At 42.9% G+C, this 24,557-nt stretch overlaps 1 protein-coding gene across 6 annotated transcripts in view; it reads right to left on the bottom strand.

Moving 5' to 3' along the window:
* DOCK9 (dedicator of cytokinesis 9) overlaps positions 1-24,557 on the bottom strand; it is a 287,950-nt gene that overhangs the window by 125,867 nt on the left and 137,526 nt on the right. For all 6 annotated transcript variants that reach the window (XM_004577379.4, XM_058670515.1, XM_004577380.4 and 3 more), the window contains exon 3: positions 2,661-2,750. In XM_004577379.4, the coding sequence (XP_004577436.2) occupies positions 2,661-2,750 (90 nt within the window). The remainder of the gene's footprint in view (positions 1-2,660; positions 2,751-24,557) is intronic.

Genomic DNA, 24,557 nt, shown 5'->3' with positions numbered 1-24,557 from the left:
CCGTTCTGCTATATCACTTAATGGTTTACATCATCAATCTTTTATCAATGACATAGTTTATGGTTGAAGCAAAACTCCCTCCACCCCCAAACTCATGCAAGCAGTCACAGCAACAATAGCAACTGCTTGCTTATTTTAGTGCCCAGCTCAATGATAAGCATTCTGCTCACAGTGTTGTGTGCAGGGAAGATAGTGGAGGTGAGAGTTAGAATAATTGGTGGAGAGGGGCTAAGAGTAACAATATTCCAAAAACAATACAACACCTTAGGTTTTCTTACAACTGCTACTAGCTCCACGGGCACAGTTAGGTGGGTCTGACTATGTATACTGTGTTGGAATGCCAGTTCAAGTTCACCTACTCCTAATCAAGCTGCCTCCTAATAAATTTGGGGAACCAGAAAAAGATGCTTGGGCCTCTGCCACCCAGGTGGGAAACCTAAATGAAATGCCAGGATCCAGGCTTCATTCTGGCCCAGCCCTACTCATTGCAGGCATTTGGAGAGTTAAACAAAGGATGAAAGATCTCTTTTCCTCTGTCTCTCCCTCTCTGTTATTCTGCTTTTCAATAAATCTTACAGAAAAAAAAAGTACACAAACTCAAATATCATGAATGCATCAATTAATGGAATATCTGAGTGGTTGCATTTTTAACCTTAGGAAAAATGGGACAGGAAGATTATTTTAACTTTCAAACATTTCAAATAACAATTTTTAAAAATTAGAAGGCCATGTTAAGTTCTCTGAGATTCATTTAACCAGCTGTAGTTGTTATCTGTAATGACTGCCCAAGGCAGGCTTCTAAGGCTGAAGCAGAGTCAGGTCAGAATCTGGCTCCCCCACTGGATGTATAAAATCTAGGAGCTACAGGTTCCTGACTGACAATCCTGACTGGAACAATGCATCTCCAAAAAAGACAGGGACATGACCGGCTGGTTACATGACAAAGCTTTCAAACTTAGGCCGTTTAAGTAATATTTGGAAAGGGTTCTGAAGTTTTTTGCTTTTGTTTTCTTAAGCCATTGGATCATTCTCCTCCAGACCCAGGACGAAGAGGAAGTGATCCATCCAAGGGGAAAGGTCCCAGGAGGGTTTAGTTCTGTTGGTCCCAGTACCACAAGAACCAGTGTCTGCTCAAGCTACAGTGATTACAGTGCATGAAAGAGAGTCATTCTCAAAAACCACATCTTCTTAATCAGGGGAGAGACTCTGCATTAACAACTAATAATTTCGCCATTTTTTTCTGTACAACACCAGACATGAAACATGTCTGGACTAGTGGTTCATGTTATCTCTGCTGCAGCTCTTCAATGCAGAGCTGTATGGTAACAGTAGCCATATGCAATATGCAAACAAGTGGGCAAGACTGTGTTATAATAAAACTTTATTTGTAGAAAAGGCTGCAGGACAGGTTCTGCCTGTAGGTCAGTTTGTCTTCCTCCTGCTTCAAATGAAACAGGTCAAATTTCATAAACATATCTGGCTGACTTGTCTGGAATTAACTTTATTAATACAGTGGGAGGTAAGACAGAAGGCTTCCTTTTCAGAAAGATGAGAACACAATTGAAATTTTTAAACATGTAATTTTTGAAGAATCTAGGGGAAAATAAAATGCTGTTTAACTGATCTAAAGCATTGAGCATCCCTGTAGTAGGCAACTACACTGAGAAGCATATTTATCCTTTAAATATAACTAGAAAAATGAGGATGAAAAACTCATTTTTAAGTGAAAGAGCACTCCTAGAAAATCAAAACATCTGATTACTTCATACTACTTGGAAGTATATAGAGAAACAAAAACCCTTGGCCTGTGGCCAGTCCCAGTGGATAAGCACCCTAAATTGAAGTAATTTCCTGAGACCATCCAGGCCTGCTGAGATCTTGGCCACACCTCCAAGTGGGCAACACCAGCATTGCCCATCCATTTCTTAACTGATTAAGACACCACCGATGGGGAACATATCACCTGTAGGTTCCAACCCAACAAGGAGGGGCCAGGGAATGCTCAAAATCCCAAGACTCTTCCTCAAAGGGTTGATGTCTCTTCTCCCATTTCGAGAGGCACCCCACCTCCTGGCTTTCTCTGGGTAGGTTCTTCCCCTTCTCTCTCCCTTCCCTGCTCACCTGGTCCCTTTGCAAATAAACTTTTCTGTCTGCAACAGAGTCCTGGCTTTTTATTTCTATAATAAGCTGAGGAAAGAACTCACTGGTCTTTTCTGGTAACATTTCCCTTTCTTCCACAGCTACAGGATGTTATTTGTACGTTCAGACAAGAGTCATACAGTCGCCCAGCAAACCTGGACAGCTAAGTTCTGTTCACTTATCACTAGGCACTTCGTGAATACTAAAACTAGTCTTGAATATACCCTACAAATAGGAACACGTAAGTGTGTGTTATAAGCCACTACTTAAAGACTGAAAAAATCACTATCAAGGTGGCTGATAGAGATTTCCAGTGAATTCATTTACAAGTTACTCCTTATGCTAAGTATGGGGAATAAATTCTGTCAAATTCACTTTTTTCTTCTAAGTTTCTGGTTTGAAATCCAACGTCACTCTCCTGTACAAAAAGAACAATGGCTTCACTGATATATCCTTGAGGATTCTGAAATGTTAAAAATAAACATGGGCAAACAGAAATGAGTGCAGGGAAGAAGCCTGACCTCTGTGACGAACAAGCTCTGGGCTTCCTCTTCGGCGTTCCGGGGAACTGTTGAGTGCAGGTATCGCCCCTGTCGTCTCAGGATGGCTGTCTGCAAAGAAAAGCACAGGGAAGCCTGGGTGAAGTGCAGCTGGAAGGTCCCAGCCCCACAGGGCAGGACAGCACCTAGCAGCAGGACCAGGAACCCTCCCCTCTCTACCAGCTGCCAGCAGGTGGCTGCAGCCAGCTCATCAAATCCCACACCGGGATTCCACTGGGTTCCCAAGCTGGAGAACAGTTCCTTTTCCTTCAGGATCAAGGGCTCAACTATCCTCCAGGATCTTCTCCCCCAAAGTAGGGTAGAACCCGTGCCCCCTACATAGTTCCTAACATACCACTGCTTTGGGCCCGGTGGCGTGGCCTAGCGGCTAAAGTCCTCTCCTTGAAAGCCCCGGATCCCATATGGGCGCCAGTTCTAATCCTGGCAGCTCCACTTCCCATCCAGCTCCCTGCTTGTGGCCTGGGAAAGCAGTTGATGACGGCCCAATGCATTGGGACACTGCACCCGTGTGGGAGACCCGGAAGAGGTTCCTGGCTCCCAGCTTTGGATTGGCGCGCACTGGCCCGTTGCGGCTCACTTGGGGAGTGAAACATCGGACGGAAGATCTTCCTCTCTGTCTCTCCTCCTCTCTGTATATCTGACTGTAATAAAATGAATAAATCTTTTAAAAAAAAAACATACCACTGCTTTAATTAATTTCCACCAACATACATGAAATAGAAATACTCAAAGCATGGATTTATCACCTCAAGCATTTTAAATGCACAATCAACAGGCATTAAGTACATTTATTGGTTGTGAAACTAGCACCACCATCCTTCTAATTGTTATTCACATCTGGTTCTTGTTCATTGCCACACCCTTACTGCCTAAGATCACAGGTGAACACACAGAAGGTTTTCAATCAGGAATATGCGAACTGTGAATTCCACCTCCTCTCTGCTGAGCATCTGAACTGTGCTTGCTTCATGAGGTTTAAATGCTATTTTTAAACAATAAAATGATTAAGGTAGCAAGACATCTACTACAGTAATTGGGATTCAAGTTTCAGAAACAAATGTTTTCCTTTGTTTTATTGTTTTTTTTTTCTTTTTGCATTGACTATAACCTTTGTGTACTATTAACAGATCACAGGAACAAGATGAAACATCTTCCTAACAACTGATCCTTTTCCCCCTTCAGGAATCATTACTAAGCTACAATCCTGGGGCATCTGTCCTGGCTGCTTCTCTTCACTCATTACTACAGCAGTCCATTGTAGGCGAAGTATTCATTGCTTAGCCTATGGGAGGGAGGGCTTTTAAGATCCTAGGTCTTGATTTCTTTATGAATATTACAAATGGTGACCTTTATTACATATCTGTTCTCATTAAATGCCTCAAAGATAAGCAGCCATAAGCATGGAAGACAGGCTTTATATGTGTATATATATGAAGCAGCATGCCTAATGTGTAGTTTTCAAGATTGTCTTAAACTAGGGGAATGTATTTAGCCTAACAGTTAAGATACTTGTATCCAGCATCAGATTAACTGGTTTGATTCCTAACTCTGTCTGCCAGCTTCCTGTTAATGCAGACCCTAGGAGTCTGCAGACCCTAGGAATCTGCATTATCATGGCTCAAATGAACCGGCTTCTGATACCCATTGGGGAGACCTGGCCCACTCATAGCTACTGCTGGAATTTGGCTCTTTCTTTCTCTACCTCCCAAACTGGGGGCAGGGAGTGGGGTGGGGCGAGTTACAAATTAAGGGTGATATCCGTAAAGGGAAATTATTTATGAATTTTGTACAGCTTAAAAAGGATATTTGCCAAATCCCCATTGTGTCCTTCTCTTGATTTGAGTCTTTCAATATTTTCAAAATTAATTATACTTAAAAATCCATTAAATGGCTTAGCTCAAGAAGAGGATTATCAGGAGCATTTCTAGTCCATTTCTGATTGTAGCATGAAGAAAAGTTTACTACCAAATTTTTCCAGTGTAATTACCAACTTTTCCATACACTCTTCTGGTGAGAAAAACAATAGGAAATAGAACTTTCTGATCCTCATGTGCCAAAACACCATTATGTTTCCACTTGAAAACAAAGTAATTTTAAATCATTAGAGATTTGAGTTTTAATAAATTGGACAGCATAAAGATTTATTTGTTTATTTTTTTGAAAGCATTACAGATACACAGAGAGGGAAAGACCCTTCACCTACAAGTTCACACAGATGGCCACAGTGGCCAGGGTTATGCCAGGCCTGAGTCAAGCCAGTGTCAGGAGCCTCATCTGACTCTCCTATGTTGCTGGCAAGAACACAACTACTTGGGGCCATCTTCCATTGCCTCTCTCGGGCCATCAGCAAGAAGCTGAATCAAAAGTGAGGCAGCTAGGACATGAATCTGAGCCCATATGGGATGCAAGAATCATAGCAGGCATGTTATAATGCTGGCCACAGTGATTCTCATTTTATTTTTTAATTTTTATTTGAAAGGCAGAATTTTAGAAAAAAGGAAAGTAGAAAGAGGGATCTTCCATCCGTTGGTTTACTCTCCAAATGGTCTCAACAACTGGAGCTGAGCCAATCTGAAGTCAGGAGCCAGAAGCTTCCTCTGGGAGTCCCACATGAGTATAGGGGCCCAAAAATCTGAACCATTCTCTGCTGCTTTCCTGGGCTACAACCAGGGAGCTGGATCAGAAATGGAGCAGCCGGGACACGAACTGGTGCTCACATGGGAGGCCAGTGCCACAGACAGAGGCTCAAACTGCTACCCAGGGCACTGGGCCTAGTGGTTCTCATTTTAAACTCAGCTTTACACATTAACAATAAGTGATCAGTTTCTGACACGAACCATCATTTTCTGAACAGAGCCCATGCACCCCCTCACAGATCTCATCTAAATCAGCTAACTTCGATATGTTTATTTAGCACATACCTTAGCCTTCTACATTCATATATATGTATGTCTTCACTCACATAATAATAGCACTGTTTTAGAAAACCTCCAGGATTGTCATAAGACAAGACAGTGCCCTCATGTATTTGTGCATATAAAACTAGTGGCTGGAGACACAAGTTTTAATAAAATGTAATTGCTGTTCATATGAAGCTCATAGTCTTCTAGTAGAGGATGAAGAGGGAAAGAATTACTAGGATGTGGGATGTACTACAAAGGGTATAGGAAAAAGAGCTCAGAAGCATAGGGTGGTAAGAGAGAGAAGTCAAGGGTGTGTGTGTGTGGAGGGGGGAAACAGGGCCTCTAAAATCAGCAGAGAGAAGTGGACAGGAAAAGGTGTAATGAAGGAACACACTAAGCTAAGGTGTAATGGATGAGTAGCAGTTGTATTCATCACAAACGGAAGAAAACCGGGAGAGAAGCTTTCTCTTGGGTGGTTAGAAAAGTAAAACCAACACACAGTAAATGAGATCCTTTGACCTAGAACTAACCATATATCATAAGTCATCAGAAAACCTGCCTAATATTTTAATGGTTTTGAATAAAACACTAAAATTCCACCAACCTACAGCCTATCAGTGGTAGGGGCTGCAGCAATTTTGTCACCGTCTCTAATAATATTTAAATGGAAAAGCTGGGGCCCTCAGTGGACTACTGGACTTGAAACCAATAAGGTAATGTAGCAATCACTATCTGGTGCTATCAGTTGCCAAAGTCTTCCTGTCTGTAGCCCTTGCTCAGAGTCTAATCTCATTGGGTCACTTGTTATTTAGAAGATGCTTTCATTTAGATGTTGCTACTGGGAGAAAAAGCAAAGCTAATGAAGATACTGTCATCTGATTATTCATTCTATTCCTCAATGCACATTAATAACATTGTAATCGGATGTCTTCTTATAAGGTGTTGGCTGCTATGAGCCAATTCCTGTAAGCCTGGACCACTCTCGTCATAAGAACTTGCAAAACTGAGACCTGATCCTATATTATGTGATCTTAAGACCAACCCTTGTAGGATCAGCACAGCAGCTCCACAGGCTAATCCTCTGCTTGCAGCGATGATATCTAATTTGGGCACAAGTTCTAGTCCTGGCTGCTCCACTTCTGATCCAGCTTTGTGCTTATGATCTGGGAAAGCAGCACAGGATAACTCAAGCCTCTGGGCTCCATCACCCACATGGGAGATCTGGAAGAAATTTCTGGTTCCTGGCTTTGTTTGGCTCAGCTCTGGCCAGTGGAGTCACTGTGAACCAGGGAATAGAAGATCTTGTTCTGTCTCCTATAAATCTGCCTGCCAAGTAAAACCAAATAAAATCTTAAAAATCGGTTTGAATAGCAAGGCAATCTCTGACTCCATTATCCAAAACCCTCCTACCAACAGATGCCCTGCTTTCGCCTACAAAACTGTGACTTACCATGAGGATAAGAGATCTATTTGCACCTCTGCTCTGAGTACACAATAAATCTTTCAAGAATGAATGCATAAAACAGTCAATGGAGATAGAAATAGGAACCTATCAATATATATACATGACCTGTATGTAGGATTTTTTCCTCCTATTATTAATACAAATTGTCTGATCCATTTCAGAAATAGACAAGGGAGGACTATAGCGTAAGTCAATGCTCCATTTTAATTTCTTCATAGATTTTATGCTTTAAAAATCACATTTAGATAATAGTCTACTTTATGGCAAGCTGATTCACATTAAATTTCTATAGTTTTATCTGGCTTATAATACAGAATAAATCAAAACCAGGAGATCTGTACTCACTCCAAAGCAGTGAAGCTGTTCTTGACAATGAACTAAGTTTTTTTTTTTTTTTGAAACAGGGTTGTGGCATTCTTTTCTATTTCTGTATCAGTTACAATGATATTAACACTGAAAGATGAGGATGCATGCACTACATATAAATCAACATCAAGGTAAATATCCAAACAATGTCAGTCCCGACATTTGGAAGCAACTTATATGCATTCCTCACAGGATTATTTCCAGAATCCCAAGAGATACAAAAAGTCAGATTTGTGCACAACCTATGCACTTCCTCCCAAATACTTAAAATCATCTCCAGATTACATAGTATCTAATACAATGTAAGTGAAATCATGCTACATTACTGAAGAAATAATGATGAGAAAAAAATTCTGCATAGGTTCAGTATAGATGCATTATTTTTCTGAATGTTTTCAATCCAAGATTATTTACAAACACAAACCCCAGGGATCTAGAGGGACAGTTATGTTTCTAGGCTAGAAAGCTGTACATCTGAAAAGAGAAAGGGAAGAACACTCCATACCATCAAGTTGTGATGTGGAACTGAAAATTAAAACACGATTAGCATCTAGAATCACCATGGGGATAGAAATCTCGGCACAAAACAAATAAAAGGTCTCCTCTAGCTTCTCTAAGATTCTCAATTATTTTCAGAAAATACCATTTAGGCACCAGCAGTCTTTAACAAAGAAACCCTGAGTGAACTTGGCCACACGTGGCTAGGAGTCTTAGAAGGAGCTTCCCAGAGTAACAGGAAAGAAACAGGCCAAAGCGTCCTTCCAATGGAAAGGACACACAATACGGAAGAAAGCACAGATACTTCTGGGCCCCAGATCTCTCTACAGTACTTCAAATTAAATAAATAAATAACTACAATAAAAAAAAATGAATTGAAGAAGGTGCTGAGTTGCCCCCAGAAGCAAGAAAGTAAAATTTACAACTTCTTCCACTGTACTTTGGAATGATATATTTCAAACTAAAAACACTGCTTTCTCTCAGTTGAGATGACTTCTTTAAAAATCGGGGTTGGGGCCAGCGCTGTGGCGTATTGGGTAAAAATGCTTCCTATGGCGTCAGCATCCCATATGGGGGGCCGGCTGGAGTTCCAGCTGCTCCACTTCCTATCCAGCTTTCTGTTATTGCACTTGGGAAGGTCTGTGTGGTTGGACCCCTTCATCTGCATGGGAGATCCGGGAGAAATTTCAGGCTCCTGGCTTCAGGATGGCCCAGCTCTGGACATTGCAATCATCTTGGGAGTGAACCAGCATATGGAATACCTTTCTCTCTCTGTCTCTTTAGCTCTGTTTGTTAAAGAAATAAATACATCTTTAAAAATAATAATAATAAACAAAACTGGAGTCATTTTGGTGTTGGCTCAGAGACCTGTGCAAAAGGCAGGCAGCGCAAAGCTGGGGCTTCCTCCTCACTGCCTGTGCCCACTTGCTGGGGTCCGTGTAATGGGTGTGGAACACAGGAAGGTGTGAAGAGTATTCTTCCATTGCAGGCAGGACTGCAAGGAACTTCCTGCTGCGTAGCAGGGCTCCGGCGGGATATCTCTACGACCACCTAAATGCAGTTCTGCCTCCCTTTGCCTGGACACCAGACAACCTCACTGAGATCTCTGTAATTTAGTTAGGCATTGTCTGACTCTGTGGAGTTAATGTTTACTACCAATGTGAGCTTGGAAGTTGATGTTGCTGATACCGTTTTAGCAAAAGGGCCTTTTATTGCTGCCCCCATTGACCAATCAAGGGTGTTCTGTCCCCAGGTGTAGAGGGCATCTATCCTTTCCCTCCTTTGATCTTTAGGTCCTTCCTTCTCTGATGTCTTTCCTCCCTTAACTGATTCAAGACTAAGTTGTACAATGAGGATTGTAGTAGGAATCTGTTACTGATTAATAGGCGCCATCTATTGAGAACTTCCTAACCATGGCACCAGGATGGATAACATCCTGCCTTAGGTAAAACAAACTGAAGAATTATCCTTAGAAACACCCATTTGACCATGATGTAAAAGTCTGAGCCAGAGTTTGACTGGTTCTGTATAAATAAAGCGGACAGCTTTCTCTCAGGGTCCACGATGATCATGGAATCCTAGTGGTCCGTCTATTTTCTTTACACCTCATCCACGCACCCTTCTCGGGTTCCGAACTCAGCTGGAGCTGGACTCCGGCACCCACTGACCAGCTGACTCCTCTGCCGCTGAATCCTAGAAATCCTCTCTAATGACTCAGTTCCTGACCCCCGTCTGGCCAGGTGGCCACTTTCACACATGACCTTAACTTCAGCGAAGCTGGGGACATTGAGATGCTCATGTTTCCAGCCACAAGAAACATGAAGCGAATCATTTCATTAAACTTCCTGCGGTAGAATCTGAGAAGGAGTTTTGAATGGAGAGCCAGGAAACCTGACTCCCCATGAGAGCTCTGCCTCTCATCAGCTGGGTGATCTGGGGCAAGTCTGGCTTTTCCTATCCATGAAGAGATAGTCTTCCAGAACCTCTAGGTTTCCTCTGTGGTTTAAAAATTCCACAGCTGTGTGAACATGGAATTCTGAGGCCATCTCTATCCAGTGGTTTCTCTGACTGGTAGCAACTGTTCCATGAGAAACTGAGATACAAAATGCATCCATCCAGGCAGAAAAGAAACACTGCACTAGCTTTGCTTTAAACCTTTGCTATTCTCTGCTTATTTTTCTTCAGGGAAAAAAAGGAAGGGAAGATTTGCTAAATATACTTAAATAAACACAGTTGTGAGTACTAACAAAATCATGCTTTCATGTGTTCCTTACTGTTCAAACCGTCTCAATTTAGGTAGCACTTTTTTTTTTATTAATCACTGTACAATAGACATTAAACCCTAATGAAACAATCCTCTTAATTCTTGGTGGGAAGTATATATATCCAGTAGGTCTTGAAAACACCATATTTTACAATATCTGCACAAAAGGGCTGAAACAAAAGGTTTCGTGTGGTCTTTCCCCTGGGAGTGCAGGAACAATGAGCTGCAGACAGTATCCCAGAGAACTGGGTGGGCTGTAACAGTCTGTTGCAGTGAACTGGGCCGGCAAAGGAGCAGCAAACTGGGAGTGTCCTCCCTCGGACAGAAAAACAAACATCAAAGACAGCCTGAGAAGGAGTGTGAGCCCTGAGACAGGAAGAAAAGCGGAGGAAACAGCCGCATCTCCTGGGGCGTCCCTAGGAAGATGGCCAGAGGACAGGCGGGGCGGCTGTGTGCAGCTGAGGAGCTTGAATCAGATAGGAGGCTGCCTGTCTCAGCCAGAGTTCATTGTGAGAACATGAGTGCTGCTCTGGGCCGGCTAAGGACATGTTTGCAGGTGCCTAGATCCCACCTCCAGGATGGGCTACCTTCTGAGACTACAGTGGAAGTGGCCCCAAGGCCCACACCAACCACTTGCATGCCAGGACAGCCCACACTGGGCTAAAACGATTCTTCCTCTTTGTAATCTCCTATAGAGCATCCCACAGTTTACTTTGGTGTTTTCATTTACTTAGTAGAACTATCCCTTCAATCTTTTTAGGCATTTGTCAGAGAAGCTGTACTTTAACCCGCTGGGAGGAGGAAAGCCAGTCAGTACGGGTAAAAAGTTGTGAGAAGGGGGAGAAGCAAATGCAGTCGTAAAGCAAAACTGACAGACAAGTCAGTCTGATCAGGCTCTTTAACTCTAAAGTTATATCAGCTTTCAAACTCCTCTCTTGGATGACTCCGACAGCTCTCTCCCCTCACCTCAAGGCCTGAGCCCAAATGCACAGTGCCTCGCATATCTGCTGAGTTATGTCCCGTGGATATCTGCTGGGAACCCCACTTGGCTGCGCTGATGGGTGTGTTCAGTGTTGTGTAGCCAGCGCAGTATTGAACACTGCTATTGGACAACCCCGGGGAACTGGGCTGCTGCTTTCTGAGTACACAGGCAATGGAGCCTTTCCAAATATGACTTGCTTTCTGACAGGGCTCAGTACTATGCGAGGCTGGAAACTAACATTCACCCAGGGCGTTCCCACATTGCACCTCATAGCTCATGTCTTGGCAGCTAAACCCCAGTTGTCTATTAACGTCAGACAATTCCATTTGAAGGGGAGTAGTTGCCGGAGGAGCAGCAATGTTTAACTTGGTAATAATTAAGAAAATGAACAACACATGGGAGAGACAAGGATCTGGAGAAGGAATTCCATTTAAGTTTCTGCAGGGATTTAATGAGAAACAACTGCCAAAAGCTGATTGAAACACTGCAAAAGCCGAGCCTTGATATGGGCAGACAAACGCATCTTCTTGTGGCGTTTCTACTCCTCGGCTCACCCAAGAGAGGTTCTAAAAAGTGTCCTTCTGGAGGGTTGGTGGGGACTTCTTTACCTGCTCCTCCAGCTTCCCCCACTGATGGTCTCTCACTCAGTGGCGCCACCCTTCCACCCGTTTGGAGCACTCCAACACAATGCAGCACCCTCCCTGCAATGCCCGCCTGCTCCCCATCCTCCTGTCAAGAGTCTCTGCTCGGCAGCCTCCAAATCCTCACTGCTGCCACAATCAAACCCAAACTCCTCAGCCAACCTTTGGTCATCCAGTGGCCCTTCTGGACTTCTGCCATTCTCCAGCCCTCCAGCAATGTGGGGCACACCTGATTTCCCTAAGACTTTGGGCCCCTTTGCTGGCTTTGCCCTCAGGGGTCTTGCAGCACACTGCCCTTGATTCGGGCCTGTCTTACTGCAGAAACTACCCACAACACTTCTTCAGCTCCTAGCAGATGTGAGGATACGGCTCTTCACCTCTGCCTACTCAACACCGTAACACCTGGCACAAGGAGAATATTTGTGGGGCACTTGGACACTGGAGGCTTAAGGCTGGAAATTGAACTGTTTATATGTGAGATCACAAGGGTTCCCAATAACAGTGTCCCCAGAACTGGTGACACATCAGGTTGTTTCAACCGGCAAATAATGTCTTGCTTCCTTAAAATGTCACATTTCAGTAGACTTTGGAATATTACAAAAGTTTCATTTTATAGCCATCTCAAATCCTGAAAACTGCACAGAACATACTACAGTGCACTAATAAACACAGTAAATATGACTACATAAAGGAAAAATATGTCATTTGAAATTATTTTTTATTTATTTGAGAGAGGTCAACAGAGTTCCCAAAGACTCATTCATTCTAGCAAGGCCCATAATGACCAGGACAGGACCAGACCGAGAGCTGGGAACTCAATCCAGGCCCCCTACATGGGCGACAGGGATCCAGTTACTTGAGCCATGACTGTGGCCTTTCAGGGTCAGCATTAGCAGGAATCTGGAGTCAGGAGCCAAAGGTGCGGGACTCAAATGCCCAGGCCCTCTGATGATCCAGCATCCTAACCACTAGGCTACATGTTAACCCCAAGTCCTTTTTGTAAGAGCCTCAGCCTGCTCCACACCATGTCACTTTGCAGCTAAAACCTGCCATCTTCCAAATCAGAATCATACTACCTAGAGGATAGGATGGAGGTGTGCAAGCTTCCGGCTCCCCTAGCTCCCTACAATGACAGCATCAGCAAGAGTGTGCAAAGAGTTTTTATGACAGATCTTTGGATGCTGACAAAGTCTCCAGTTCATTTGTTTGTGCAATAAATGTTAAGTGCCCACTGCTGCAGGAACTTTGCCAAATGCAAGGAAAAATTTCAAAAACCTACAGTTTGTAATTTTAAATCAACTATTTACTATTGTCATGGAGATTTTATTTTCAATTTGGGAAGATAAAATAATAAGCAGTAGCAAGATATGAAGTAAATATTATAGATACAGCATGCTTTTTATAAGCAACCATCTGCTTAACCATAACCTAAGGTATCATCTTTGCTTCATTTCCTCCTCTTCTCCATGTCTTTAAGAACCCGAGGTTTATAAGAACGCAATCATCACAGAGACAAAGCTGCCCTCATCTCTCTCACAAGTATGGTCTTCATTTATTCATATCTCCCTATTACAAGATTTTTTATCATTCTCTCTGACCTAATTAAAATATGAGCTGAGTGTTATTTAAAAGTGGCAGAAAGAGAGGAGTAGTGGAAGGAGAGCCAGGCAGGAAGGGAAGACAGGATGAAGGATGGAAGGAAACGTGACTTGACATGGAGGGTACCAGCATATGGGATTTACTACTGAATTCACCTACTATCTTTTATTCTACAGGGTAGAAGAAAACCTTAGGTTTACTTCCTTCGCACTGGTCATACTGTACACATTTGTTCCGTTCCATCTAGCAATTTATGTAGTTAATCTCAAATCCCCCTGTTCTCCCTAAGATTTTCCTAAGCAGTGCATAGAACAAAAGCTGTATCACACAATGTCTGCTCATGAAAAAACAAAATACACTTCTTAGCAGGCTGAGGAAAATATGAAAAAAACGATGAAATACTGAAACATTTTATAAACATGAAAAACCAAGATGACCATCTTTTCTGTCCTTATTGTAACAGGAGGTACCACAGTTCCACTGAGTCACCCTGTGGACACAGTCACATGGAGCTCTGTGTGAACCTCTGGGTCCCCAAAATAACACCATCAGACATGTCCTCTAGAGTCATATGGCACAGGGCATGGCTGCCCATGCACTCTCCCCTGACAAATGGACCCCCTTTGCCCATGGCATAGCATGGGGCTTCCAGGGACACTCCTGGATCAGTGAGGAAGACAGCCAACCTGGAAAGCCACATCAACTGAGCCCCACTGAAGGACAGGGGGCATGCTCAGCTGGGCCCCACTACACCTCTCTTTAGAAAGTCCAGCACAAACACAACTATGCTTCCTTGAGATGTTTTTCTGGCTGCTGATCTTGACCTGCCTGGAAAAGCTGAGAAGCAATTTGCATTTTCAAAAAAACATTATTCTTCTTCCTTCAGTTTGGGAAAAGAATACTACACTGGCAGAGGCTAATACATCTAGCTATTCCTTGAGTTTGGTGAGATCAGCATGATGGCTGTAGTTACACAAAGAGCAAATAAAACAGTCAAAATAATAATAATGATTTCAAACGCTCTTGAGTCATTTCTTTTCCTGGTATATTTCCAGTAAAAGGAAATACATCATGTGCATCTTCAAGGGGCCTAGGAACCGAACCTATCTTATTACTTAGTCTACTGAAATAAATCCTCAAAATCAGTCACTGAAAGAGGCTTGTTCCTAATTTTGTATTTCAGTTTGATTTTTTACCTAGATTTAGTGTCCTGTTAATCGGGCTCGATGTTTATGTATTTACTGATACTGTGCATTTCTGGCAACAGGTTAATGTTCTGCTACCAGCTGCTTCACCCTGCCCATGAGCCATCCACAGTCATCCAGCCATGCTCTGTGTCATCTACCAAATGTTCTCAAAGCACTGTAATGTCCATCCTGCATGCCACTGGGGCTCCCTCCAACTGCACTACACACACACCAAGTGCTTCTGCTCATTCATCCTCTGGCTCTCCAGGGTTGTTTCTCAGGCCGCCTTGCAGCTTCAAAGACTGTCAGTGCAGACACAAGTCATGAGCAGTCATTTCAGGACCACAGCTCCCTCATCCTCCTCTCCATCCCATCACACAAGCCCCATCCTTTGTTTCTTCCCCCTATTCCCAGGCTCTTGGTTCTTCTACAAGTGTAATTGTTTTCTAAGATTTGTTTACTTGCAGAGTCATGGAGCAGCGCCATGGCATAGCAAGCTAAGCCTCCACCTGTGAGGCCAGCATTCCATGTGGGCACCAGTTGGAGTCCTAGCTACCCTAGTTCTGATTCAGCACCCTGAGGATGGCCCAAGTTCTTGGGCCCTAACATCCATGTGGGAGACCCAGAAGAAGTTTCTGGGATTGGACCAACCCAGCTTCAGTCATTACGACCATTTGGGGAGTGAACTGCAAACGGAGACTCTCTCTCTGCTTCTCCTTCTCTCTAATAAATGTGCCTTTCAAGTAAAAATCTTTAAAAAAATTAGGAGAATCAAGATGGCGGAATAGGGTAGGGACACGTTTAACCAGAGAATCATCAGCCAGGGTAAAACAGAGAGGGCACATTCCAGGAACTAAGAGAGGACAGGCCAACAGAAAAAAGGGCATCTGGAGACTGGTGGACACAGAAAAACAGTGGAGACAACAATGTGGTGTTGCAGTGACCACATACCCCAGTGGCAGTCAGCAAGTGGCAAACCGAGCTCCACTAGCAGCTGGAGCTCTACCAGCAGCTGGGGAATTCACCGGGAGCTCAGCAGGTGAACCTGGGCAAAAAACTGCCCATCCTGCTGATTTGTTCAATTCAACAAGAAGCAAGAGCAGGAATAGGGTGGATTTCATAGCCCAGACCCCCACCAGAGCTGCACTGGGTACCATTTTTGTGTAAGGAGGCAAAGGGATGGGACAGAGCATGCACTAAGCTGGGAGCAAACTCATTTCTGGCTCAGTGCATGGCACCAATATGGCATCCTACAGGTTCCACCCAAAATAGTTCTGGGTAGCTCCCAGAATTAATGGCCAGTAGATCCAGAACTTCAATAGTGGCATATCAGGTAGCATTTTGTATAGTGCAGCAAAGGCTTTAAGACAGCAGGTACAACAGTGAGCTGCACATACACTGAGCTGGAAGTTATCTCACTTCCAGCTCAGTGTATTGCACTGATCCCACAGGGAAAATAATACTGACTTTGGCATCCTACGGGTTAACATAGGTCCGGGTGGCCCTCAGACCTAAAGGCCAGCAGGTTCCAGCAAGAGCAGCACCAACAACAGCTTGGTTATTTAGGACACCTGCCATCTCCCTAATCCTGGGAACTGTCAGAACTGAAAGTGGGAGAAAGGGTGTACAGACAACGGTGCAGTCACAGTATGGGATCACAGGAAAGAGTGGTGGGCCAGGACCTGGAGCTACAGAGACCATGAATCCCGATCTGAAACTCGCTGGAAGGGCACGAATAACTGCAAAAACAAACAAACAAACAAATAAAAAAACACAGCTGGGTACTAAATGCATAAGCAAAATTGAACTGTACACTTGTAGGTGACACAGCTTAGAAATATGCCCTAAGCAGAAGAACCTGCTAACCAGAAGTACAATAACCAAGAGCAAAAGAACAAACAGAGGCATAATGAATATTATTACTACAGACTCCCCTGCAAAGCGGCCAAAGCCTTTGCCAACCTCAGAGTTAACTGAGGAATACATCAAGGAAATGAGAGATAAGGAACTTAAAATAAAGTTACAAATTGTACAATGAAAAGCACATGCAAGAATTTAAGGAATATGTCACACAGGAAATAGCAATATTGAGACAAAATCAAGCAGAACTATTAGAAATGAAGGACACAATGGAGCAAATTAAAAATGCAATGGACTCAATAATAGAATGAATGAGGCACTAGAAAGAATCTCAGAATTGGAAGATAATTCGCACTGCAGTGGTGAATCAAAAAGCTGGTAGAGGGCCTGAGTCAAACTAAGAAAAATACTCAAGAATTAAGAGACAATACAGGGCCCGGCGCCGTGGCCTAGCGGCTGAGGTCCTCGCCTTGAAGGTCCCGGGATCCCATATGGGCGCCGGTTCTGGTCCTGGCAGCTCCACTTCCCATCCAGCTCCCTGCTTGTGGCCTGGGAAAGCAGTCAAGGACGGCCCAATGCATTGGGACCCTGCACCCGCGTGGGAGACCCGGAAGAGGTTCCTGGTTCCCGGCTTCGGATCGGCGCAGCACCGGCCTGTTGTGGCTCACTTGGGGAGTGAATCATCGGATGGAAGATCTTCCTCTCTGTCTCTCCTCCTCTGTGTATATCTGGCTGTAATAAAATGAATAAATCTTTAAAAAAAAAAAAAAAAGAGACAATACAAAAAAATTTGTAAGAGTATGGGAGTCCCAGAAGGTGCAGAAAGAAATAATAATGAAATAATAAAGGAAATAATAATTAAATAATAAAGGAAACCTTACCTAATCTGGAGGAAGAATTGCGAAACAACATCCAGGAGGAGCAAAGAACTCCCAACAGAGTTGACCAAAAGCAATCTTCACCACAACGCATGATAATCAAACTCTTTTCAATTGAATATAAGGAAAAGATCCTTAGATGTGCTCATAAAAACAAATCAATTGACATTTTGAGGAACCCCGATCAGACTCACAGCTGACCTCTCAGAGGAAATGCTACATGCCAGAACAAAATGGAGCAACATATTCCAGATTCTAAAAGGAAAATAAATTGTTGGCCCAGATTACATATCCAGCAAAGCTTTCCTTTGTCTTTGGAAATGAAATAGAATTCTTCCATGGCAAAGAACTGAAAGAATACACCTCTTCCAGACCTGCCCTACAAGTGATACTTAAAAGATGTTCTCCTGACAGAAAAAGGGAATATCACCCACCAAAATCAAAGGCAAATGTGAAGAACATCCCAGTAAAATAACAAGGGAAGTTTAAATAAATCAAAAAATGAACAACCCATTGCTAAAAATGACAGACCCAGGCTCGGTGCGGTAGCACAGTGGCTAAAGTCTTCACCTAGAACGTGCCAGGATCCCATATGGGTGCCAATTCTAATCCCAGCAGTCCTGCTTCCCATCCAGCTTCCTGCTTGTGGCCTGAGAAAGCAGTCAAAGATGGCCCAAAGCTTTGAGACCCTGCACCCATGTGGGAGACCTGGAAGAGGCTCCAGGCTCCTGGCTTCGGTTTGGCTCAGCTCCAGCTGTTATGGCCTCTTGGGGAGTGAATCATCAGACGGAAGATCATCCTCTTTGTCTCTCCTCCCCTCTGTATAGCTGAATTTCCAATCAAAACGAAATAAATCTTTTTAAAAAAACGACAGGCCAAAATTACCACCTATTCACATTAACCTTGAATGTAAATGGCTCAAACTCATCAATAAAAAAAAACCCATCTGCCTATAGGAGACACATCTTTCCAACAAACCAGTGAAAACTATAGCTCATGGATTTTGATGTTTCAGTTTTTGGTTTCATTTCCTTAAGACAGTCTTTTTCTCATATTAAATTCTTCACTGACTCATATGTCATACAGTAACAACATTTTCTTCAAGAAGGTTTTTGATTTTCTTTTTCATTTCTTCAGTGACACATTAGTCATTCAGTAGCATGTAATTTAACTTCTTGGTATTGCAAATTTCTATTTTTCTTCCTCTTGTTGATTTTATTTTATGGCTTTTCATTTATAGGGATGTATAGTAGCTGTGTAATGGAGACTAACATATCCAGATGTGAGGATACAATGTAGTATGCACCTCTACTTCCAGATCAAAGATGGACTCCCAATGAAACGACTCCCAATGAAACTGCTCAATATATCTTGATAATAGGAAACTAGATTCTCTACTATTGTCCATGTCCGGAATGATGGACTTCTGACTGTTTATGAAGAACTATACTATTGTAATAATATAGGGGAAATCAGTGGTAGTTGGGAGATTTGGGTAGGAGGTAAGGGAAATCCCAGAGCCTATGGAACTGTATCACATACAATAATAATAATAATAAAATGAAAAAAAAAAAAAGACACTGAGAAAGGCAGAGATAGAAGGGTCTTGCGTGTGCTGGTTCACTCCTCAAATGGCCACAATGGCTGTAGGTAGGCCTGGAATTGCATCCCAGTTTCCCATGTGGGAGTGGGCCCCAAGTACTTGAGTCATTTTTCTTTGTATTCCCAGGCACATTAGCAGGGAGCTGGACTAGAAGTGGAGCAGCCAGAACACAAATAAGCACCCATATGGAATGCGGGCACTATAGGCAGCAGTTTAATCTGCTTGGTCACAATGTTAGCCCCTAATTGCTTTAATCAAAATCTCAGGTAGGAGGAGCTCATTCTTGGTTAATAATTTAATTTTGTTGTTGTTGAACACTTACACTGCACCACGCATTCTGAATGTTTAACAACTAGGATCTACGCTTCATGGAGTTTACATAAACAAACACCAATTCACACTCATAAGTATGTTAAAGGCTGATAGAAGAGGAAGAAAAAGCCAAAACAACCCGGAAAAGAGGACCACAAGTGCTAAAAAGGGTCTGAGAAGTGACAGTGATTAAGGGCCTCACTGAGAAGGTATAATTTAGAAAACAGCTTGGAGGAAGTGAAGGACATCATGGAGAAAGAAAATTTTCTACAGCAAGAGACTGCCTGGAGGGAGAGAGCACCCCAAGAAGCAGAGAAAGCTGGGAGATGGGGCGGGGAAACCTGAGGTGGACAAGCTCAGGAACAGGAGCTTGGGTTCCTGGATGGCCTTCACTGTGGGATTCTAAACACAGGAGTGATGCTGTTGACTGGCCTTTGAAACCACTGCTCTAACCAAGGAGGGCTAGCGATGGGATGAGGGCACAGACAGGGTAAGAAGACTTGAGGTTACTGCATTATGCAGGTAAGACAGAAATAAGCGGTATGGGCAGGGTCACTGCAATGAGAACTCATCCATGACCCTGTCGACATGACACCTGACTCCTCTTACCATTCCTGAAGCTTCCCAGACCCTTCTCACTCTTCCTCGCTTCCCTTGCCTTGGGCCAACCTCATCAGTTCCTTCAGCCTAAACCAGGTCCAAATGGATCAACACACTTGCCCCTGTTTGTTACTTAGAAACAAAAACATCTCTCATTCTGTCAAAACTGCCCCCTAAGACTTCATTTCAACCCCTCTAGATGCCTAAACAGCCTTGCTTTAAAACACATCCTTGTATCATTTTGTATCTTCAGTCTCTTCATGTCTAGTTTTCCTCCCTAGCTCATCTTCCTGTTCTAATCCTGCCTAATACCTCTCCGGCATGGTCACTGTGGCCACCGATTTTGATTTCCTCTTTCTCATCCACTGGACTCGAGCCTCAGTCCCCGTGGTGGCCTGTCATGATCCTGGCCCCCATGGCTCCTGAGTTTCACATTTCTCTAAGTGAGTCCAGATCTTCCTCTGTAGTTCTGTGTTCTCTCTTAGGCTGCTAGACTTCAGCATTTCCAGCAACTTAAAAGGCTACCAGCACATGGGTGAGCCATTGAGTTCTCAAACTTAACATTCCTACAGGATTCCCAAGGGACTCTGTTTCTGTCCTGACACTGGTCACTGCTGTTCAGTATTAACACTGGTCCTGCCTTTTCCTCCTGCATTTTGAGCACACTGAAAGTAGGGACCATGTCTCAACCTTTACAGTCCCAGAGTTCATGAAGCTGAGCCCTGCACAAGTGGCCTAAGTATACATAAACACACCTGACAACTTGGTGCTTCTGAAAAGTAAACTTTCTGAGGAACATCAGATAAAAAACAAATTACTGGTCAGTATTTTCTGTAAAAGGCATTACTTGAACTTGAATTAAAATTCTCATCTCCTTAAGGTTTGGCCAGTGTCAATTCAGAAATATTACTTCTCCAACTTTTTCAGGTAGGCCCAATCCTAGACATGTACTAATATCTCAGAAACCACAATGTAGATGGAAACTTGCATTATTGGCCACTGAATTCAGACTAATAAAAAACTTCGAGGAATTTGTAAAAAGAATGCTTTTCAGTAAAAAGCCAAAAACCAAAATTATTTTTTTGGCAGCATTCAACAGAAGAAAAAAAGCAAGGGCAAAACACTGTGTAAAAAATATTTTCTTTTCAAAAGGACAGATGGGAAATGAGATCAGGGACTTCCAGGCCTTTGTAAGTGGAGGGGCTTGGCTTCCTCCCCAGGGCGCTGGTTTGTAGATCATTATCAGCCCATGTAAGCAGGAGAGGAAAAGAACCAGAGGGAAAATAAAAATGAGGATGTTACTGAAAGGGAAATGGAGGAACCACATTTTTCTGCACAATGCTGAGAACTTCTGTGATTCTCCTGTATCAAACACTTCTCCAAAGGGCAAAATGTCCAGGATTTGCCATCTCAAATTCTCTTGGCTCTATATTCCCACCCTTCATTACAGCCAAAGGCAAAGCATCGGAGCACCTTTCTGCACTCAGACTCTGCCCAAAGCGCTAATGATTATGATCATTTCACACAGAAATCCTCCAAAGGGAAGCACTGTTTTCAAATATGAAATGTCAAGTACTGGCTTTTAAGGAGACCCTTAAACGGATGAAGGACCTTCTGATGTTGTGCAACCCTCCCCATCATTCAGCTCCAGAACTTTTCATCTTTCAGAACTAAATGCCATACTCATTAAGCAACTTCCCATCCTGCCTGCTCCTGGATGCTGGCAAACACTGGAACCTTTTGTTTCCATTAATGTAATTACTCTAGGTACCTTATATAAGCGGAGTCATACAGTATTTTTCCTTTAGTCACTGGCTTATTTTAATTAGCATAATATCCTCAATGTTCACCCAGTTTGCAGAAGATGATAGGACCTCTTTCTGTTTAGGGCTGAATCATATTTGTGATATGCATTCAACTGGGGAGGGCTCATGAGCTGCTTCTGTCTCTTGGCAACTGTGAATAGATACTGTGAGTATCTTCCAGGTTTGGCTTTCTAGATTCTTTGCTATACACCCACAAGGGAAGGCATCAAGCTCTTTTTATTCTCCCATACAAACACTGCCCTTGATTGGCCCCCACCAGACACTAAAGGCTGACTTGTATAAATTGAACCATATTCATAAACTACCCTCCACCATCCCACTTTCACCGTTCGCCACCATTGTCTGCCACTTTCATAAACACATAAACATTAGTGGGCTATGTAACAAAATCAGAATACAAGGACCATGAAGGCCAGATGCACATTCAGTGACTTGATCACAAAGATCAAGGGCTGTCAGCCGCCACATCATGACCCATTAAAAGGAGGTCCACTTGGGGGCTGCCATTGTGGCTCAACTGGCTAATCTTCCACCTTCAAGTGCCAGCATACCATATGGGTCCTGGTTTGTCCTCCATTTGCTCCACTTCTGACCAGGGAAAGCAGTGCAGGATGACTCAAGTCCTTGGGACCCTGAATCACATGGGAGACCCAGAAGAGGCTCCTGGTTAAGACTCAGCTCTGGCCATTGTGGCCATTTGGAGAGTGAACCAGGGACTGGAAGATCTTTCTGTCTCTCCTCTCTATAAATCTGCCTTTCCAATTAGAAAAAAAAGTTCCATTTGAAGGAGAATCATGACTAGGAGTTAATATCAACCCATGTCAAAGTAGGCGTCTTGGACATTATATTCAACTATATAAACATATGCCATTGCATAAGTGGTCAGTCAACTTACATATCTTGATCTAAACCACATTGACCTAAACATTATCACCTCTAATTGTTAAGACGCACCTATTTTTTGCTTATGAAAAAGTAAGCTTCTCAGATGTTTCCAACAAAACTTGGAGCCAGCACTGTGGCTTACCTGGCTAATCCTCCCCCTTTAAGCACCAGCATCCCATATGGGTGTCAGTTTGTGTTCTGGCTATTCCACTTCTCATCCAGTTCTCTGTTTGTGGCCTGAGAAATTAGCAGAGGATGGATCAAGTCCTTAGGACCTTGTACCCATATACAAAACCCAAAAGAGGCTCCTGGCTCCTGGCTCCAGAGGGCCTCAGCTCTGGCCACTGCAGCCATTTGGGAATGAAAGAGATGGAAAATCTTTCTATCTCTCCTTCTTTTTGTAAAACTACCTTCTTAACAAAAATAAATAAATCTTTAAAAAAAAACATACTTGGTAAAACCACAAAACTCCAAGAAAAATAAAAATTCATTAACTATCAGAAAAGTATACTTTTTAAGACTCCATTTCAACTGTTTCTTTTTCCCCAGAAATGACAGTTTCTATCAAACTAAATGACTGAACCAGCACTCACTTTTACAAATCTAACCGCTGGGACTTTCTCGTATGCCACACGATGTTAATATTTACTTCTTCCTCTTTCTCTCTTTTAGATTTTATTTATTTATTTGAAGGGCAGAATTACATAGAGGAGAGGCAGAGAAAAAGAGCTCTTCCATCTGGTTCACTCCCAAGGCTTTGGGCCGTCCTCAACTGCTGTCTCAGGCCACAAGCAGGGAGCTGGATGGGAAGCAGGGCTGCCGGGATTAGAACCAGCGCCCATATGGGATCCCGGCACATTCAAGGCGAGGACTTTAACCACTGGGCTACTGCACTGGGCCTAGCCCTAAATTATCGTTTTTAATACTAGGCTTAGGTTTACATAAAATTCCATTATTTTAATAGTTCATTAATATAATTTGATTATTTACGAGTAGTTCCGTAAATCACTCTGATTTCCTCATTTGACCATCTCATACTGACTTTGGTTCCTTGGTTATGAAATAAATAAAATATGTCCCCTGCCCTACTATGTTCCCTATGCCTCTAGTAACACAATGATAATTCTACCTATTGTCTGCCTTAGAAAACAAAATATGTGGCACTGCTGATGCACTGTCCTCATCCAGCTAATCTGACATTGAATAACATCCCCCGAGACAATATAGTAAGAAAGCAGAGTAAAAATTGTTTCACTTGATGAGAAAGTGGAAGTCTGTCAGAGAACAAAGCCCAGTACCCACAATGAGAACCACCACAATGACTGTTACGAAGATCAAAGTTGAAATTTAAGTCCATTTCTCTCTGGCAAAACTTTCCCCAAACAGAAAATAACCTGTTCACTCATCCTTGGCCAGCAAACGTCAATGTCTTCTTTGCCTTTCTTAGAATATCTGCGCCTGGTATCACCAGAGAAATAATTACAGCAAGAAGGACAAGGGTTTTTTTGCAAAGATCCAATCACCTGACTGCATAAATGCCAATATCCAACCTGCTGGTCCTTGGGATAAAAGATGAAACTAAATTAACTTTATCTTGCTTTTTGGTTTGCCTCCTAAGCAATGTTATCTCAGATCTGCAAATAAAACTTTGCATTTTAAGTTGCAAAGCTCAAGCCAAAAACAAAAAAGACTTTGTTACACTCATGAGTACCAAGAACACGTACATCATGCCCAGGGAAACCCAAGATAACCTTCTCTTCCTCAGAGAATAACACAGGAGACTGTGAACATGGAGCATAATTTGTAATCATTTTATTTTGTTTCTCATTTGCTGCCAAATCACAGCTAGGCAGTATCATTCCGGAAAGAATGAACTCATTTTTCCATCCCATGTCAGAAAGAGTGAACATCTGTGACAATTCTCACCTTTCCTCTCAACTGAAGTCTCTGAACGGTGGTGGGAGAACTTAGAGCAGTCATTTCACAGGTC

This window comes from Ochotona princeps, chromosome 12, assembly GCF_030435755.1.
Source record: "Ochotona princeps isolate mOchPri1 chromosome 12, mOchPri1.hap1, whole genome shotgun sequence".
Classification (NCBI taxonomy): Eukaryota; Metazoa; Chordata; class Mammalia; order Lagomorpha; family Ochotonidae; genus Ochotona; species Ochotona princeps.
The sequence above is the reverse complement of the archived record's forward strand: the minus strand, read 5'-3'. Positions and strand labels throughout refer to the sequence as shown.